Here is a 19,270-nt window from a genome sequence, read left to right on the forward strand (position 1 = left end):
TTGCTCTCTATACAAGACAAATTCATGAGACTAGAGCTGAATTCTTTATGGGGAAGCTGTCTACTGAAGAGTCCCCTTAAGCTCATAGCAGTTCAGCTCTAGTTGAAGTAAGTGATAAACAGGAGAGCAGAGTGCATTGTCTAAGGTTTCTTCACTCTGCAGTTCCCAAAATCTCCAGATTTATTACTTCAAAGTCTTTTGAACCACCCAACAGAAATCATTGAACAGACAGACCTTTATTATTTAATCTGCAAATATTTAAATCCAAGACTGCTTTTATATACATGAAAAATATCTTTAATAGTTAAAAAAGTTTTAAGAAATAAAGATAAATACAGCAAAGTTAGAGCAGCAGCTATTTCTATTGTTTGAGATGGAACAAGAATTTGGATCTGCTAAAATCCAAGTCTTAAACCAGCATCTACTCTTGATGTCTCAAAATTAGAATTTTTAAATAATATAAGAGTTTAAGCTAGCACAGGAAAACCTCACCTTAGCACCTGCATCCTAACACAAAGCAGGTCTTGAATTTGGAACTGAACATTTTGGCAAGGTAAAAGATGGTGAAAACATTATTCCAGCATTGAGAGAAAGCTGCAGGCTCAGCTGCTCCCCTCCTGCTCTCAGGTGGAAGTTTACTTCATGTGGCTCAAAGCCCTTGCTTTCCCCCAGGGCCAGCAGGAGGAGAGACAGTGTGACTGCAGTGCTCCCGAGGCTGACTGTTCCCTCCTGAGGGTTCCAGGACAGCATTCCATGGAGCACAGAGCTGCCAGAATGACAGGGAGCTGCACACTGGCCCATAACCAGTTTTCCCCACAGCTGCAGCCTACATGGAGATTTAGCACATAAGGGCTCCAAAAGCAGTGAGTTTGTTGTGTTTTTCACTACAGTTGAGGCTGTCTAGTTTTGATTTTTGACTTAGCATATTTTTCTCCCTAGCCCCTTAGAAAGCTGTTGGGACCAAGAAACGGGGCCAGCAGCATAGGTCACAGTACCTGCTATGTCAGAATGAGATGCTTTTTCACATTTTCAGGATACATTTGTCTAAGTTAAGGCTGGCACAGCTCTGCTGTGAAACACTATACCTAGGAATATACAATACTGAAACAGGAACTTCCAGATGCTAGACTATAGAAACAGTACATTTAATAACAGGCAGGAATATTTTTGACAACTTGCTTTTAATTCTGAAGTGTTTCACTCTAGGAACTGATCCAGACCAATTTTATATATCTGCATCAGCATCTGAGCAGGAAACCTTTCAGACCACTCATCACTCTTCAGGACAGTGTTTTACTTCAGACTTGCTCAAGGTACAAGGGTGTGATCGGTCCCATGTTTCCTGCTCAGGCTAGAAAGAGAAATTACTTTTGGAGAACTCCATGTCAGAATATTGAGAAAGCTGAGGCAGCCTCATGTTCATTGTCAAGTATTTAACATCCTTCTAGGGCACATGTTTAGAAGCTTTGTAAACTCTGTACCCTTCTCTGTTTCAGCAGGTCACAGAAACCAGATCCTTGCATAAAAGTCAAAAAGTTCACATGGAGCTTGTATTCTACTTTGTATATGAATCCAAGGCCAGGGTCCAGTATCAGAAGGCAGGAAATTCCATCATGTTATGGACAATGCTTCTCACAAAGACATCAGATGAAACATGTGAGTTCCAAATTCCAGATATGACAGAAGATATCAACACAGATACAGTCTGTGTCACCTGGGACTGAGAGGTGTTTTCAGATGATTGTCCACATTACATGACAGAACAGCTGGGATCTTCATTTTGCTGCAGAAAGAAAACATTAGGCTGATTATTCCTTGCTGATTACCTACTTGATCCTCATATAGGCAGGTAGATTTTGTTACTTATTAATAAAGCAAAGCAGATTTTCAATAGGCAGTACATGAACTGTGCTACAAGTCTAAGTCCATGGAATACAGGACCCTGTGCCTTCCTTAATGAAAGGCTGTCAAACTGCCCATCACTTCCTCTCTTCCCAAGCATCAGAACCTACATGGCATGCAGATATATGCTGCTTTTGTTAGGATGGTAAAAGCAGAAGCAAAACATGGAAACATTGCCTTCCTTTAAAGCACAGCATGCATTCTTCCCATTATTTTACTGCACACAAGTGAACTTCTGTTTACTAAGCCATGTCAGTACTACCAAGGCAGCAGAAGCATATAGGTCCTAATGTCAAAAGTTTGACAGGAATTCAGCAAACAGGAATGGCATTAAAATTTGATTGGAAGTATTAGAATTGATTCTTACCATAAATGGCACACAACTGTATTGTAAAGTTGCTGATAAAATAGATTAGAACTGTAAGGAAAAAAGTTACTTTTGCTTTCCATCACTGATTATTAAACAAGTGATGTAAGTAAATTCAAAAAATGCCTTTTAAAATAAAAAGAAGCCATCTTTGAGGAGAGGCCCTACTCTGAGTAGGAAAAGAAGCTTGCAGCACTAAGACCCCAAAGGGCAGAACAGCATTATAGACCTTCTCAATCGCCTATTTAACAGGGTCTCACCATCCTCCAGTGAGACAGAAAATATTACAAGAATGTACATGCAGGTCAGGAGACTGATAAATACCCTTTAAGCCAAATGGAATTGTAGCAACAGATATTTACCCAGATTTTCTGTTTGAAAGGACAAAAAACCAAAAAACCAGCAGGCAGTAACTGCCTGTTTAGGTACCTTTTTTTTTTTTTCAGAAAGACAGTAGTAAGGTACTTTTAAGTTGGTTTTCAGGAAGATATATTATGAAAATATCTAGGAAATGGTAGTGGGAGCTTTAACCTAGTGCAGTAAGACGTGACTCCTTGTAACTGTGTAGGATCAGTTTTAGGAAGAGCTGAAGTAGCTGAACATTGGTCAGCAGGAAGGAGAGGGTTCTTAGCTATGCACCCCCTTGCTCTCAGGCTTTGGAGCTTGTACCATAGTACTATTTCAGGTCAAGACACTAACTCGAATCAAGTACAGTCTATAATTGTTTGGTTAGGACAACTTAAAGCCCTCATATTAGTTGGTTTAGACTATTTGAGCAATTGATGATAGCTAATAATATATCAAAGTGCAGTAGGAGCATCCAAAATGCATCAGTTCAGACTTGTACTATGGTCAGTCAAGAGCCATTTGAAGGGGCTGGATAGTCTTGCACAGGATATTACACCATACAAATTGGTAGCCAAAAGTTTCTAAGTATACTGACCTTAAGTTCACACTGAAATTGTCATAAAAGCAATCTAGGAACACTGGAGGAGTGTCAAGTCACTTCATCCCACAGAAGTGGTGTTTGCATTCTGTTCTTGGGATAACAGCTTTAAGTCACAGTCAGATATTTAGATGAAGTGGACACTAAAGGTTGTATTTTCAGTGTGTCAGTAATAAGATAGCAAACAGTTCATGCTACAGTTTGGTCACACTCAGAGAATAAGCAATATTTCAGTTGCATTTCTGATGCAAAGCCATGCAAGCTGCATCCTACATGGGACAAGAGACTGCAGCACTACTGATGAAGCAAGTTTTTTTATGAGGTGACAAACCTGATTCTCACCATCTCACCTGCTTAAGGATGATCACAGGAACCACTATCATGAAACCAAACAACATTTCTTTTTTCTTCTTCTTTTGGTCTGACATCAAGAAAAACATTAAGAGTTGCAGGATATGAATACTTGAAGAAATATTTTAATTTAGTAAGGAAAAGAAATTGCCATTGACTGACTCTGCTGACAGCATATATTTAAACTTTAGGCATCTTACCTGAGATGCAAACTCTGCTTCACTTCCAGTTATTTCTCCATAATCATCATCTTGCTCACTTTCTTCTCTGGGTACAAGCATTATCTTTCTCTCTGCAAGTTCCTACAATACAATCGAATTGCCACCAAGACCCCACAGGAATTAAGCACAAACAAATTTAGCATTAGGACGGTAGAAGCATTTTATTATTTCACTTACCTCACCATGATCTGTAATGAGTGTAACACCAATATTATCTCCAGCTCCCCAAGACTTCTGAGACTTCCAGACCAGATCACTAGGACCTGGGCTTACACCAGCAGCTGCACCCCAGATCTGCAATACATTTACAGTGAGCATCTGAAGAACCTTTTTCTATAGTGAAATTATTATACAATCCAACATAGATAATCATTAAGTATTTTAATACCAAAGACATCCAGTAGGACAAACTGAAGCACTGTAATCCCTAGAAAATTAGTTCTTTTCAGGACTACCAAGAATAGTTGGTAAAGTTTTTCTAGCTGAAGATTGTAAAACTGCAGAAAAGGCTGTTAACAGCTTCTAGCCAATGCAGAGGTAGCCCTGCTTGGCCACTCAGAACATTTGAGTCACAGAGCCAAGTCACAGTCACAGACATGCTCAGGGCAGCAACTGTGTGTGCAAGAGCCTCTCGCCTGGAGTCACTCACTGATCTGTTGAACGAACTCCTCCACAGTTTGGAGTAGCAAGTGTAGAGTTCAGCTCTTTGATCACCACCTACATGTACCCAGAGTATGATTTTAGAGCTAGTATTTCTCTTACTACTACAAACCATGACCTCAGCACTGCTGACCCACAATAGGCTGAAGATTTTAGCAAGAGCCTGAGACTCGGCACAACTTGTATCCAGTCACAGGAGTATGGGAAACCCTAACAAAATCTAGAATACAATGTTTCTGTTTACAATTAGAGCACACTCCAGTCTGGGATAATCCAAGTTCAGTCCAAGTTTTAAAGGAAATGCAATTAGCATTTCAGATCAAGTTGCTTCACGGATTTTCCCCCTATCTACACATAAAATAAGAGCTTTAGTTCTTTAGATACTTGGAGTATCTATTTAGTTTCCCATATTACAGAAATCTCTACTGAACATCTAACATAAGAACACAGCTCTGAGGAAGTTTTACAAACCCAATACCTACTGTAACTTCTTGGCCTCCCTGAAGAGTGAACCTTGAAGGAAACTTGTAAGTAACATCTGCCACAGTTCCAATATGTCGTCTCAATACCCAGCCATGTAGAGATTGATCCTGTAGGACAAGAGATTTCTCTCAGCATTACAGACCAACACCATATAATTCAAGCACAAGGTTCTTTCAGCCACATTTACATTAAAGCTTCCCTGTGTTGTCTCCCTATACTTTAGGATTAATCTTCATCAAGTTAAGCCACACCTATTCTTACCTTCCATCAACAGGAGGGTCATGATAGTCTCTGCCAGGGAGATTCTGATAAAGAAAGTTTGCCATGGCCACCTACCATAAACACCTTAAAATTTCATGGTCATTCTGTATTTCAGGCTGAAATGGCTAAACTAAAAGCCATATGTTTGAAGTCCAGATGATGAATTCTAATAGTTCTGGATTTGCAAACTAAACTAGTGGAAGAATTAGCTAATTGGCCAGACAAACCCTCTACATCACCAACTCTATTCAACCTTTTAGCTGTTTTAAGTATTTTCAACTAATATAAAGCCATCTTTATCCAATTTACTAGAGCACCCTATTTAGTTCATCAAGGGTGAGTAGTACTTCTGGTAGTGCTAGCCTGAATCTGATGACAAACAGCTGAAGGTGTTTGATTTCTGCATAATAGAGGCTCCTGCACCTCCACCCAGAAAGCACCTCCCAGACAGCCCTAGAACAGAGGACCAGCAGTACCAAAAGGTCTGCTATTAAGCTAAAGCTTAGTCACCAAGTCTGTCACTAAGCTAAAGTCATCCCCAAGCAGTCATACATTGCAATGCAGACTCGAAAATGGAAGTACCTCATCAGAGTGATTTTTAAGCCTGACAAATTTCCCATCTGCATCAATCTCTTCAATAGATATATTTCCAGTAGCTGAAACATGCTGAATAGTCTTAAGTGCAGCACTATGCTCCCTCTTTTTGGTTTCTTTGATTTTCCTTTTCTTCCCATGCAGGTAGCGCCGCCCCTGACTTGCTGCTTGAGTTGATGTGCTGTGTGAAGATGGACTGGGTGACAGCTTTAGCCTAGAAGAGAGTCAGATAACATTCACCTTAGCATCTGATGTGCTTTGTTTCTTCTCATGCCTACCCTCCCACTACATCCAAGCCTTACAGCTTCTTATATCCAAGCTTTCCATGAGGTCTTGAATACAAAATTTTACTTTTATTGGCAAGAGTAGCTAAGTGGTTTGTTTAGTTTGGAAGACAGCCCCAGAGTTCAGAGCAAGCTTATATTGATAAGATTCACAATTGCACTAAATATTCCTTTAAAGTCTCAACAGACACAACTTTTAATGAAAGTCATTTTAAGTTTTTGACCCTTCCTAGCATGTATTGAGAGTTCATGTTCTCACCATGCATACAAGATACCATGTCTGCATAGACAGGAGTTGATCCAAGTTCCCAGCTTCATTTAAGGGGCTTGAATGCTCTTTAAGGTGTAGCACGAAACTTTGAGAGAGCTGAGGGATGTTTAATGGACCTCTGAACTTTATCAGCTGGATTTATGACATTACTTCATCTTACTATACCACATGGTAGATGTGGGATATAAATGCCATTTACAGAGGATGATGCTTCAGTAACTGAATTATTATATTGATGACATGCTTAATGTTTGTTTCTTGTCCCCCCACATTCTGAAGGATAAAGAGTTAGTGTAGAGGTCTTGAATGAAGCAAGTTCTCGTAATGAAGACCTTGTCATAGCCTACCTCTGTTCCTCTCCTTCCAACATCTTTCTGTATGCATTTATTTCCAAGTCCAGAGCCAGTTTCACATCTAAGAGATGCTCATACTCTTCCAGCTGTGTTTGTGCCTGCCTCTGTGCTTGTGCCATTTCTTCCTCCTTTTCAGCCATACGCCTTCGATGGAGATCACGATCATAATCCAGCAAATTCTGTAGCTCCTGTATTCTGCTCTCCAAAGCAACATTCTAAAATTAAGGGGAGGGAGAAGTAATGAAACCATAAGTGAAGATTAGCAAGAAGAGGCCAGTATTTTGAATTGAGAGTAAATGAAAATAATTATAAGGTTATACAAATAAAGACAGAACCTTGCTTTGATATTGATTAACTTGAGATATCAGAGTATCAACTCTCTTCTGTGTTTCCATCAGCTCTTCACGAGCAGCATTGGCAAACTCGCTGTTCCTTGCTGCAGTTAGCTGGGCATTCTCCACCTGTGGATAAGTCACTGTTAGTCCTGGGTTGCACATTATCATATATTTGGTATTATGAATAAGGAAGGAAAACCAAATCATTTTCACCTGTTACACCTGGAAATAGTTATCTTTTACTGAAGTGTGCAGATACCAATAGAGTCCAGGTCAGAAAGTTCTGTATTGCTTTCCAGGGAGGTTAACACAAGTTTGACATTTATGTCAGAAAAAATCAGCAATAATCAGGTAGTGAAAATTTCTGGATTAGGATATTTCAGTTAGTTATATGGATATTAAGTAAATTGATTTTCCAGAAGACCAATGGAGAATATGTTTAGAAGCTGCTTGTCAAAGCATAGAACTGCATGATAGTGGGTGTACAAATCAAACTATTATCACTCTTCCCCAGAATGTCTATTATTAAAGAGTTCCTGCATCTTTACAAGAAGCATTGAATTCCTCTACAAATACCTCAATCTTGAGATATCCCATGAAAGGATAAAGTGCTCCTTCAAGAGGCACTTAGAGAATTTTCAGTGGTAACAGAAACACAGGCATCCAAAGGAATTCCCTGAGCTGGCATCAAAGTTGGTGTGTAAGAAAAGCTAGGTTTTATTCAAGACTGAAATTGCTTAACACAAGCATAACACACCTTGGTCCTGAATCTGTCAGAAGTCTGAAATATGATCAACTTCTAATCCCTCCCTTTATTTATGCTTGAACCAGTTTTGTTTGGGATCAAATGTTTGCAGAAATCCTACTGTCAAATTTGACACTGCTTTGAAATTCCGTAACTTATGCCAAGAAGCTATGCAGAGGCTCCATCTATGAGCTGTATTTGCCAGTGTGACCTTAATTGTGTCAAGGTGCAGAGAACTTCAGTTTTGTTTTACTGTCATCTTTTCCAAACTCACCTTTGCACTGAATGTTCGCTCCATCTCCTCTTTGTAGCCTTGAATTTGTTCTTCATGCTGTTTTCTGAGCCCCTGCAGAGCATCTGAGAGTTTACTCTCAAATTCTCTTTGACGGCCAGATTCTACTTCTGCTATCCTGCTCTCATGGACTCTTTTTGTCTCCTTGAGCTCCTAGAAGAAATTTCTCAGAGAATAAACAAGCCAATACACTTTGAAACTGAATTTAGTGTACCAACTTCACAAATCCTTCCCTGTTGAAGCAGATTTATCATTGAGTACACAGTAATTCATCTTTATGCATATTTTATTCATCCATTAAGACTGGCACATCCACCTTGCTACCTCACTATTGTGTTTTTCCACCTCACTGCCAACATTGCTTAAACTAAAATGTAGTAAATATTTAATTTTCAAGACTAGTTTTTTGAACTGGATAGATTCTATTTGGTTTTTTAACTAAGAACACATGCATATACAGTTCAGTTTCTTTAAGCACTGTTACTTCACCTATTCTTGTTTTATTCAAAAAGTAATAGCAGTTAGTTAGAAAAATTAGAATTCTCTAGCAAACCATACACTTTGAGATTCCTACCAGTAAGAAGCAAGCTTGTTTACATTCATATATAAATTATTTGTTTAGTTGTATGTACTGACTTCTCTCACAGACACCTCTGAGAAGTGCTAAGAAAGTTGGGAACACAAGTTGCTTAAAGGAGATTTAACTTCTTACTTTAGGTTTCAATATCTGGAATCATTTAACAGTAACTAATATATACACTAGCACTTACACAAAGTAATATATTGGGATTTCATTTATCTATAGAAGAGCAGCCTAAGAAATTTCTTATATCCCAGATACCTATTGGTACTATCCCAGTCAACACGAGGTTAAGTACTTTCTTGAGCCTTCCTATTTAGGTGGGTGTTATGAGCTGATGGGCTGCCATAGGTTGCTAGTTACCTTTTTAGAAATAAAAGCAAAGTTAAGATGGGCTTTAAGTGCATCCAAGGATCATGGACACCTAAAAAGATGCCTTGTTAATAAGCTAAAACATACATCTTCATGAAGGCGCTTCTGAAATGTCATTTCTTCCTGCAAAGTTTTCATATGGTTTTCTAGGTCCACCCTCCTCAGCATTTCACTGTGGAGATGCTTTTTAGTATCCTCCAGTGACAGATTCAGCTGGAAAAGACAGACAGTGTTATCAAAATTAAGAGGTATTTTTTCAAGTTAGGCAGCCAATTTGTTACAGGTCATTCAACAATTACCCCAGCAATCAAAACACACTGGCTGAGTGAAGTGGGTTACTCTGTGTAAAGTTCTTATGTCAGTGGGATCCAAATACCAGCAACAGAGAGAATCCTATTTAGTTTTTATGTAGACTAGACTTCCCACAAGGCACATATAGACACTCCTTAATCCCACCAGCTAAATTTGACTCCTTGAAGCAGACTTCTGATGAATCAATTGTACTATCCATATATATTCTTCCCTTTAAAACTGTAATTATTCCAAACTTCTTGCTACTAATAGAACTTTTTGACACTTAATCCTCCAAATACAGCCTGTGTTGACAAATTAATATACACTTTCAGGATTATACACTTCCCTGATGTGTTAGAGAATGCTACAGGGACTATAGCAGGACATTTCATCTTGCTTTGACTTTGGAACAAAAAACATTACATCCTATGGTAATAGAATTGAAGGTACCTACAACAGGTGGAAGTTCTAAGGAAATCACTGTCAGTAGCATTTGCTGTCAGCAAGTTTGTAGAAATTGTTTTTGTCTACCTATCACTGTCATAGTTACACTTGACATACTATCATTTCTCTGCTTTTAAATATCAATAACTAATTGAGGAAAATGAAGCAAAAACTGCAGGAGCAAAAGCAAAGTTTAGATTCCAACAGCAAGCCTTACACTGAGTACTTGATCTTTTAGTTCACGGAGCAAGTTCTCCAGAGTCCGGTTCTCATTCAGGGCTGTTGCGAGATCAGCTTCCTTCGCATTTAGCTGGGCATCGAGGTCTCTCACACGAGCCTGGGCCAGGTTTAAATCACTTTCCTTTTTGGAATTCCTACAGGAAAGAGCATTACACTGTGAAGTGCAGCTAGCGAGGGAGAGTTTGTCCTCAACGTGTTTCCCTTCAGAGGGGTCTGTGGTTAAACACAGGAAAGGTTTGTCAGGCTCACGGTGAGAGCAGAAAACAAACCAGACAGGGCCCTCCGACAAGCATCATTGGTTACACCGGAGAGATTCCTGACCCATTTTCCAGCTCGTTCCGTGCGAAGCCCAAGCGGAAGGCGGCTATTTTCCACGGCATTCCCGGCGGGAGAGGCCCCGGCTGCTCGGGGCGGGCCGGACGGTCCCTCACGGCCGCAGGGCCGGGGCAGCGCCCTCAGCCAGCCTTGTCCCGCCGCCCCGGGCTCCGCAGCCCCTCAGCCCCGCAGCCAGCGCCGCCCGCCTCCCTCGCCCCGCAGGGACGCACAGGGAGAGCGGCACACCAACGCCCAGGCGGCGGAACCGCAGTGCCGCATGGATGGCCAACCTCAGCTGCCATCGGCACCACAGCCAAGTGCGAGAAGGGCCCACAACGAGCTCCTGTCGGGGAACAACTCTGTCGTAATTCCCCACACTGCTCCAACTTTTAAAATCCTTCCCGCTGCCCGCCTACTATCCAGAGTCCCTGTTCAAAACTCGTATTTGGGATTACGAAGAGTAAAGGAAGTCCTCAATTTATTTTGGCAACACCAGTTCTGCCAAGTGGCAAAGTTGTGTCAACTCATACAATGAGTTTTCCAGTGAATAACTGAGACCTGTTGGCAGAAGTCCAAAGTAATTCTGCAGGATTGATCAGCTTTAGAAAGCTTGAACTGCTAGGAAAGATTGGAAAATACTAAGGGTTGTTTAGTCTAGAGAAGGGAATAGTGACAAGAGACAGAACAATTTTTAAATACATGAAGGACCGCTGCACAGTTAGGGAATCCGTTTTCCATGTCTATTGTGGAAAAGACAGGAAGCTCCGGGCTTAAATTGCAGGGAGAAATTCGTGGGTTAGATGTTAGGGAGAGGAAACTGGCAGTTCACCACTGGAGCACACTGCCTGGGGGGGATATTCTGGGATCTCCATCATCTGGAATTTAAAATAAGGGTTACACAAAATCTGCTGGAAGAGATGCAGGTATGGCTGGTTCCAGCACAGGCCTGGAGCATGTGGCTACATCAGGTGCTCGATCAAGGCCTTTTCTAGCCCTGCTCTTCAGAGACATTTGTTGACTATGTTGTGCTAGAAGTTATTTACTCTTTACTCAGACTCTAAGAGAAACATAGCTCTACTAACAGTGAAAAACAAGATAACATGCTGTAGTTTCAGGTTTCTTCCTTTTCTAGTTATTAATTATTCACCTTCCTTTTGGGGTCTCTGCTACCACTACAACTTAATGTATTACATATGATATTAAGTATGTCAGTAACACTTTGTAATACTAACTGTTCCATCCTACAATAATAAAAATTTCATTCTCCAATCAAAGTGTGTGTAAAACTGAAATTCTATTAGTATCTGCTTTAACAGTTCACTTTCCAATGTAAGCATCTGACAGCCAGGCTCAGGTTTCCTGGATTCTTTCCTGAAAAATATTATTTTCAAAGAACCCTGAAGTGAGACATTTCATCTTTAAGAACAACAATTTAACAAGTCTGACTTTGACAAGAGCATTTAGTACCCTTTAATCCAGGTCTGGGGTCCAGAACACCACTTTCCACCCCTATGCAGCAAGCAGTGACAGTTACAGTACTCTGCAACATTCCATATACCAACCATTCCAGAGCTAAGTATGGCCTACAGACTATCAATTACAAGCAAAAACTTTGAGGCACTGCCAATCACATTTCTTATAAATCAGGATGTCATGTAGGCTTGATCTGGAGAATTTAAATATTTTTATCAAAAGATATCAGGTGTGTTTAAAACAGACTCCAGTTTGTCAAGACCAGAGGATGTCAGTAGCAGGTACAGAATTCATTCTAACAACCTCACCTTGCTACACTGTGTTTTTTCAGGAGCAAAATGAAAATCCATATTCTCGGTGCAGAAAGGATCTGCTCTTGTCTTTCACTGCTGTGTTACTGCAGTTGCTTTGACCTTCCTGAGGCTCTGAATTCAACGAATATGCTTATCTACAATTCCTCCTCCCCAAACATCTTTGGCCTGCTTCCAGTCACCATTGTTTAAGTAGCAAGAAAAAAACAAACGGAATCAGTTTACTGTTGTCAAAAACCTTGAGTCTCTTAATCAGTGAATTATAAGGGCCAATAGTTAATACTGTTGGGAAATTATCTGGTGACATTTCATTCTATAAGAGTTAAAACAGCCACCAGGTTATTTAAAGGTTGTATATATCTAAGGACACGATACCCTCAAAGTTTGTTCCAAGTCATCTGAGACATTTGCAGTTAGACAGCCCAGATGCAACACACATTAATATTAGGACTTCAGTCCAGTCCCTTCAGAAACCAATATGCACCATGTATCATTTCCCATGGGCTGTAAATTTAACCACTTCTAAGACCTAGTTTCTGTAAAGGGAAAAAAATCAACCCATCAGTCTAGAGAACTGCATATCTGCCAAGTCTAAAGCTCTACAAACAAAGCCAGAGTTATACAAACACAAAGAGCAGCAGAAAAGTCTTAGAACAGGCATTACCCCTCTCCTCACTGTCCACTCAAGCTGCTGGTCAGATTTATGAAATAGATCTGTGAGCCAAAACCCAGCATGACAGAGATGACCCCAGCAACTATGGAGCTGAAAACAGAAGGTTACAGTAAAAATGTGTTTTATTCCCAACTAGAACAACTGCTTGAGTCCTACTGAGTCTATGAGGAGGCAAGACTTCCTCTAGGCATTAAAAGAGGAAGCTGGTGCCTAAATTTGCTCTGATACAGGTTTATAACAAGACGTAAGGGGACTGTGGATATCCAAATTATTACAAGACTATAACTGATATCAGGGTACAACAGGGCATTGCAGTAACTAGCAGTGCTAGCAGGATGCATATTTCTATAGAGGAAGTTTGTTGGGATTGGACACTTGTTCACACACCTCTTCTTCCTCCTGGAGAATGGGACAGCACTCATATTGCCTTTGTTCAGGTTTGGTGAGCCTAGCCAAGATGACAATTCCAGCCTCAGGATACACAGCTTACAAGAAAGTCAAGCTAAAACAGCAGGCAGCTCATCTCAGACTTAAAAGCAACTAGGAAAACTTCTGAGCAGAACCAACCTGGTTCAGGTAAGCCATACTGCTCCCAGAACTAGCGTCTATCTGTATTCCCCTCTGGACAAAGTCTGAGGTAAACAGCCCAAAAAAGATGCACTCTGACTCCATACAAGCACTCCTTCCACTGCTCCATAACTTTCTAGATACTTGCCATCATCTTCAGTGTTTGCAAACACAGGTAGGAGGATACCAAACCGATGCAGCTATGCATCCATAGCCGAGAAGGACACCCCACCTTCTGCAGGAGCTCATGTGACCCCACAACATCAGAGGTACTCAGTACCATCGCCCCAGCACCTCTTCCGCACAGGCATCCAGACGTCTCCTAACCCCAGAGCGCAACACCTTCGGGATTATCACGCCTGCACGACCTGGACATGAAACATCACCGCGCACTCCTCCCAGAACCCGCGGGCTCCTGCCAGAAGCATCCCCTTCCCCTCTTCCTGCAGGAGCCCCGAAGAGGCGGCTCCCCGGGCTGTCCCCGGGCAGGGAGGCCTGCTCGGGGCCGGAGCACCGACCTGACGTGCAGTTGCCGGTGCTCCTCGCCAATCTTGCCCAGCTCCACCTGCAGCGTGGCGCGCTCGATGGCGATGTCGTCCAGCGTCCGGCGGGCGTCGGCCAGCTCCGCCTCGTAGCGGAGCCGCAGGCAGCCCAGCTCCCGGTCGCTGCCCGCCTGGTGCTCGCTCAGCCGCTGCTGCAGCGCCGATTTGTCGGCCTCCAGCGCCCGCACCCGCTCGATGTAGGCGGCCAGGCGGTCATTGAGCTGCCGCAGCTCCTCCTTCTCCTGCAGCCGGCTCAGCCGCGCCGGGCTCAGCGGGGACTCGGCGGCGCGGCTCCCGCTGGCCGGCGCGGGGGGTAGCGCCGTGGCCATGGCAGCCCCGCTCCGGGCCCCGCCGCCGCCGGGACCGCCCCGCGCAGGACACCGAGCGCCCGCCGCCGCCCCGGTATAAATAGCGCCCAGCTGCCGCCGGCCGCGCCGAGGGTGGGCAGCTTAAAGGGCTCGGCAGCGCCCTGCGGCTGCCCCGGCCCGGCCGAGCCCTCTAGAAAACACTTTTATTCTTCTCCCCTCGTCCCCTCCATACCGCTTTATCTTTCACATGTGACTTATCAGCCCGATGGTGCTGCCCGGAGAAGGCGGGGAAGGAAAAACCTACCGCGGCCCTGCGTTCTCACAGACCGGTGCAAGGGGTCGGGGCGAAACCAAAATCCCAGCTTTAGGAAGATGCATGACAGCTGCAGTGATGCTCACACTCCAGCATGCTGCTGCGTCAGTGCTCTGCCTGTTGTGTCTGGGATTCTTTCTGCAAATTGTTCAGCTGATGAAAATAACAAGTTCTGCTCTTTGTGGGCGTTTTAGCTTTCCTGTCAGCCATCCCACTTATATAGTGTTCTGCTTAAAAGCTGATGTGCGAGCAAAAGTAAGAAGGGATGTAGGAAGAGAAACTGCACGAAGACAAATGTGTAAAGCAGTCTGTAAAGCTTTACACTAATTACATTTAATAAAATCAGTGTTTAGTAAGAAGGTTGCTTCAGCACTCCTTTAGTAGTGATGTGAACAGTGACAATTGTCAGTTTTCCCCACCAGCTAATTAATTTACCCTTTTTTACTTCAATTTTTGAGAGCAGATGCTGTAAGAAACTCATTCAGTATGAGCATAAAAATCTCTGAACATTAACTGTAAATTACAGTGTTTGTTGCAGCAGTTACAAGAAATGTCAATTAAGATCTTAGCTTAAGCTGTTATTTACTACGCAGTAAAATAATCTTGGCATTCTCTCAGAGTTCTTTAAATATAAAGACATATATTTTTGAAGAGTGTAGGCATAAATATAACCTCCTCTTTATAGGTGGACAGGCACATAACACAGGAGCACAACACAGTTTGCCCCAAGAGTGTAGTTCGGGAGTTTAGAATTAAGTCACTTATACCTATGGATATGAAGGTACAGTACAGATAAGGACCTGGACGAAGGTGTGAATCCACAAAAAAGGATTTATTTTTTCCTGAGCATCTTTACACATTTTTATAAAAACCCAAAAATAATTTCAATATTCTAAAGCTATGTGCAGCATGGGAATGACATAGAGCCAGATTAAGCTCCTCTGGTTCTTGTCTGAGCAACACCACCAGGAAATTCTTTCCTGCAGAGCTGTTCCAGCATTTTATTTTGATATAATGAGTTTGTCCTTGATTGCCAATAGAAAGTTCAATTCAAGAAAAATAAAAAGCATAGTTTAAATCTGAACATATACCTCTAAGACCAAGCTTTGAAACCTCAGTCCTCTACAAAGAACACTGTGATCGTGTGTCATTGCCATGCTTGATCATTGCATGTTACTGGCCAGCTGTTCAAATACATTGTACAGTTTTGGAACAGATGCAGGACAAAGCAAGAAATCTGCTATTCTAAGAATACTTTTCCTTCTCTGCCAAGGCTTTGTAATAATGCAAACAAAAACAGCTGAAAGAAATAGTTCAAAAATAGTCCAAAATAGTTTTATCTTTTGTATTCTTTACCTACTCTCCCTGTGCGAGAACAGAAGGAGGCAAATTAAGAAAAGTATAATGGAAGTCTGTTGCTGATTCTTTTCTTTGTGACATTTTTTTCTGACTTCTTTGATAGTCTGTATTGCTCAGACCACAAATATAGCTGAGGAATTCCTGCAGAGATAAGCCTGTGCCATCCTTTCCTACTGTTTCAAGTTTAAAGATATTAGGAATGTTCCAGGATTAACAGATGAGGGTTGGGGCGGGGGGGGGGAAGGAACTATGGGAAAAGGAAAATACACATCCCAGACTAAATCACAGCAAAAATATTATACAAATAGTCCTTTTACAGAAAAATATAGATATGGGAGATTTAGATGGTATTAGCAGATGCCACAAAGTTAAAATAAAAAAACACTGTGGATTTTTTCAAGCATCATAATAAGCCCTTGAGCTTGAGTTGGTGAAATTAGGTGAAAAAAAGAAAACAGCACTGAAGTAATACAATAAAAAGAAGGAGGGAAAAAAAAAATCAAGTAAACTTTTGGTTATCCTTTTCTGTAGGTATCTCTAACTTATTCCAGCCAGGTGTAAGCAATGTGAGGGTGTTTGTCCCAAAATGTCAGGGCTCCTAGTGCACTAACAGCCATCATGACCTTGACCAGCCTCAGCTGAGGCTTCTGCCCACGCTGTGCCCAGGGCTGCTGGAGCTCCATTTAAACTCAGCCCCACCCTTTGTTCTCCCTTGTGGATTTTCTGAGCTGTGGGCTCTGCTGGCCCATGGACTGATTTTCTGGCTTGGTTTGTGCCTGCCTGGTTATTGTAACTTTGCCTGTGCTCTCTGCTCCCCTGGCTGTTCCCTCTGCCCCCTGCATATCTCGCCCAGGAGCAATGGGACAGGGCACAGCCTCTGTGGCTCCTGCCCACCTGACTGGGCTCTCTGTTCTGTGGGAAGCAGCTGGACTTTCCTTGGATGAAAGTTTGTTAGAGCCATGTCTGCTACGTACTTTTGGTAAGGTGAAGTTTCTTGATTATAATATCTCTTTTTAGAATTCATTTTTTGTGACCCAATACAAAATGCTTGAATTCATCTCTACTTTTTGAGTGTTAAATGTAGTTGAGGTTGTACATAGTAAGCAGTTAGGCTTGACTATTGTGACAATGTTGTGCTTAAAAATTTAGGTATAAATGCAGAATCAGCAAAAACAATGGAAAATTGTGTAGTGCTTTGGTGTTTTTCTCTGAATGTTATTCTGCTCTGTAGTTCACCAGAGTCTTTTCCTAAATGCCCAGTGGAAATAAATGAAGGCATCACTGGACAGTGTAACATCTTAAGGAGCTACTATGTACAGCAATGATATTGTTTTAAATGATAATATTCTGAGGTATTGGACTATAGCAATAAATGTCTCCTCTGTAAGCAGTCTGTTTACAGAGAGCTCTTAATGACTCTCACATGACCAGTGCTGAGGACAAATTGGGTTTTGTTGGCCTGATAATGGTTGCTACAGTACCAGAGGAGGTACTTTTTCCTGAGAAAATTAGAGATCCCCCACCAGAAAGGTTAAAGGACTGTTTCTGTGTCATTGGTGGCAGTACACAGAGATGGGAAAGGCCTTTGAAGAACACATCAATGCACAAGTGATCGTCCTCTGCAGGACTCCAGCCTATGCCTCTATTTGCCTGGTTAAATTAAGCAGTACAAGTCAGTTGTTGTCTGCTATGGAACAACAGCCTTCTATAAGTTGGTAACGGGGGAAAAAATAATTTTTTTTTTTTTGGTGACCTTACCAGATACAGAAGTAAACAATAGATTTTGTTTGGTAGAATATGAAATGTAGAAAATGCAACAGATAATAGCCTTTGTTAGGTGACACTGGGCAAGTTCCTTGTTTAGGCTGTCCTGGTTGCCAGCTGTCAGTGATCAAACTCTGCTCTTTAGCTACACACACAGAAGCTGTTGCTATGCATGGTCTGTATTGGCACTGCTGTGCCCAGCACCTGGCTCGCTGTGTGCAGGTGCATGGGGAAGTGTGCATTCATCTTCTCTTTTCATAGCCTCACTCTGTGTGTCACTGGTATTCATCCCAATGATGTATTGTGTGTTTCTTCCGACCTTTAATTTTTTTTATTCCTTCTCCCTGTTTCCTCCTTATGTTCTCTTCCATTTCCACACTGGTGTGCTTCGTGGTGGATGCTCGTGTAGTGACATGCACAAGTCATCTTGTGGCACACAGGCTGCCTGCTTTGCTCTTGCTCTCCCCCAGTGACCCCTTACAGCAAGGGCAGGTCCTGCTGACCTTTGTCCACTGCTCATGACTTGCAATAGAACCCCTGTTTATTCACCAAATATTGCCTCTTCCACATAGCTCTCAATAGCATCTTGTTTTGCACAATAACAGAAGTGAGGGCCATTGCAGAATGAGGAAAACAGGTCACTGGTACTGTTGCATGAGAAGAAAATGGTAGACAAGTTCAGGAATTCAATATGCCATGTCCATAGCCTCAGTGGGGATGTTATTTTGTTATAAGCTATGTGAGCATATAGCTATGTGTAGATAAACTGGAACTATTTTACCTCTGCAATGAATTTTTAATTTTGCTTTATCTGTATTCAACCTTTATCAATACAAATGCATATTTTCTAATTATGCTCAACATAATCACCTACATCCTTTCTAAAATATATTTTGCAAGCCCACAAAATGATATAATAAGTGTGTTATAAGTTTATCTCAAAATTCTTATTCTAACATTTTAGTTAAGGCTGTGAACTGTGAGCTAGGATAACAAGCTTGTGCCATTTGAAAGTGTGTTTGTTTTGCTCTTACTGTATAGGATCATAAATATGAAAATGAGCTGTAAATTGTTTTGCTTGAGCACCAAAAGGAATTTGAAAGACAAGGAAATAGAAATATTTATTAAAATACTTGAAATATTGACTATATTGTTTAGGTAATTCTAGCGTTATTTGAACACAAACTGAGAGGAAGACAGTAGTTTTCTTCTACAATGTTTAGGTCTTTACATAAGCAGTTTTTCTTTCTGAAAGCCTAGAATTTTTTTTCTGTTTACTGTTGTGATGGAGCTGTTTCCAAAGCCCAGGGCAAGGCTCTACATGGAAGGCAATGGGTTCCATAAGACCAAGAAATGAAAGAGTGCTGTGGCTGAACTTTGTACCTTTTTACTAATAGAGGCTTTACTCCTGATAGGGTATAACAAACTTGTGAAGGGTGACAGTGTGTGACTGTTCTCTGCCCTGAAGGGCTTGTTATTTCAGAGTAAACAAAAACCCTGTGCACATACAGTGCAGGGCCAAAGAACTGATTAGACTGTGTCAGGGTTCTCATTACTCTAGCTACAGGAAATTTAACATTTTGCTTTTATTAATCAATCAGGTGCAGCTCTGTTACTGATAACTTTGAGATGTTGAACCAAAACGCAGTT

General features: G+C 41.6%; 2 protein-coding genes across 11 annotated transcripts in view; one reads left to right on the plus strand and one right to left on the minus strand.

Moving 5' to 3' along the window:
• Positions 1-217: 217 nt before the first annotated feature.
• On the minus strand, positions 218-14,628 carry LOC110474273 (lamin-B3). Of its 9 annotated transcripts, none has more exons than XR_014957534.1 (13): positions 13,853-14,244; positions 9,973-10,129; positions 9,105-9,230; positions 8,048-8,218; positions 7,029-7,154; positions 6,688-6,908; positions 5,774-5,999; positions 4,930-5,037; positions 3,965-4,081; positions 3,767-3,868; positions 3,566-3,636; positions 2,270-2,301; positions 218-1,783 (listed from the first exon to the last, which is right to left on the minus strand). XR_014957534.1 is itself a non-coding variant. In XM_021537564.3 (12 exons), the coding sequence occupies exons 1-11, from the start codon at positions 14,203-14,205 to the stop codon at positions 2,315-2,317; spliced, it is 1,713 nt and encodes a 570-aa protein (XP_021393239.3). In that variant the 5' UTR covers positions 14,206-14,244; the 3' UTR covers positions 218-1,783; positions 2,270-2,314. The 9 variants fall into 9 exon arrangements, 4 of the variants coding, with proteins under 4 accessions (XP_021393239.3, XP_021393238.3, XP_085444434.1 ...); XR_004148741.3 differs by having other exon boundaries at positions 2,270-2,320; XR_014957533.1 differs by having other exon boundaries at positions 2,270-2,320; positions 3,566-3,868; positions 13,853-14,245.
• A 1,967-nt stretch (positions 14,629-16,595) lies between these two features.
• The window catches only part of ADAMTSL3 (ADAMTS like 3), a 178,225-nt gene continuing 175,550 nt past the window's right edge, over positions 16,596-19,270 (plus strand). Inside the window, exon 1 of one of the 2 annotated variants that reach the window (XM_085588300.1) lies at positions 16,596-16,835. In XM_085588300.1, coding sequence (XP_085444426.1) covers positions 16,715-16,835 — 121 coding nt within the window. In that variant the 5' untranslated portion in view covers positions 16,596-16,714. The remainder of the gene's footprint in view (positions 16,836-19,270) is intronic. The other variant, XR_014957531.1, reaches the window with a different exon arrangement.

This window comes from Lonchura striata, chromosome 10, assembly GCF_050655825.1.
Source record: "Lonchura striata isolate lonStrDom1 chromosome 10, ASM5065582v1, whole genome shotgun sequence".
NCBI classification, from domain to species: domain Eukaryota; kingdom Metazoa; phylum Chordata; class Aves; order Passeriformes; family Estrildidae; genus Lonchura; species Lonchura striata.

Bases quoted from the DNA above. Each gene is read 5' to 3' on its own strand.
- LOC110474273 (XM_021537561.4), bottom strand. From the start codon at position 14,205: ATGGCCACGGCGCTACCCCCCGCGCCGGCCAGCGGGAGCCGCGCCGCC. The intron at 10,130-13,852 runs GTCGGTGCTCCG...TCTTTCCTGTAG, and splicing joins CACCGGCAACTGCACGTCAG to GAATTCCAAAAAGGAAAGTG. The intron at 3,869-3,964 runs GTAAGTGAAATA...ATTGTATTGTAG, and splicing joins TCATTACAGATCATGGTGAG to GAACTTGCAGAGAGAAAGAT.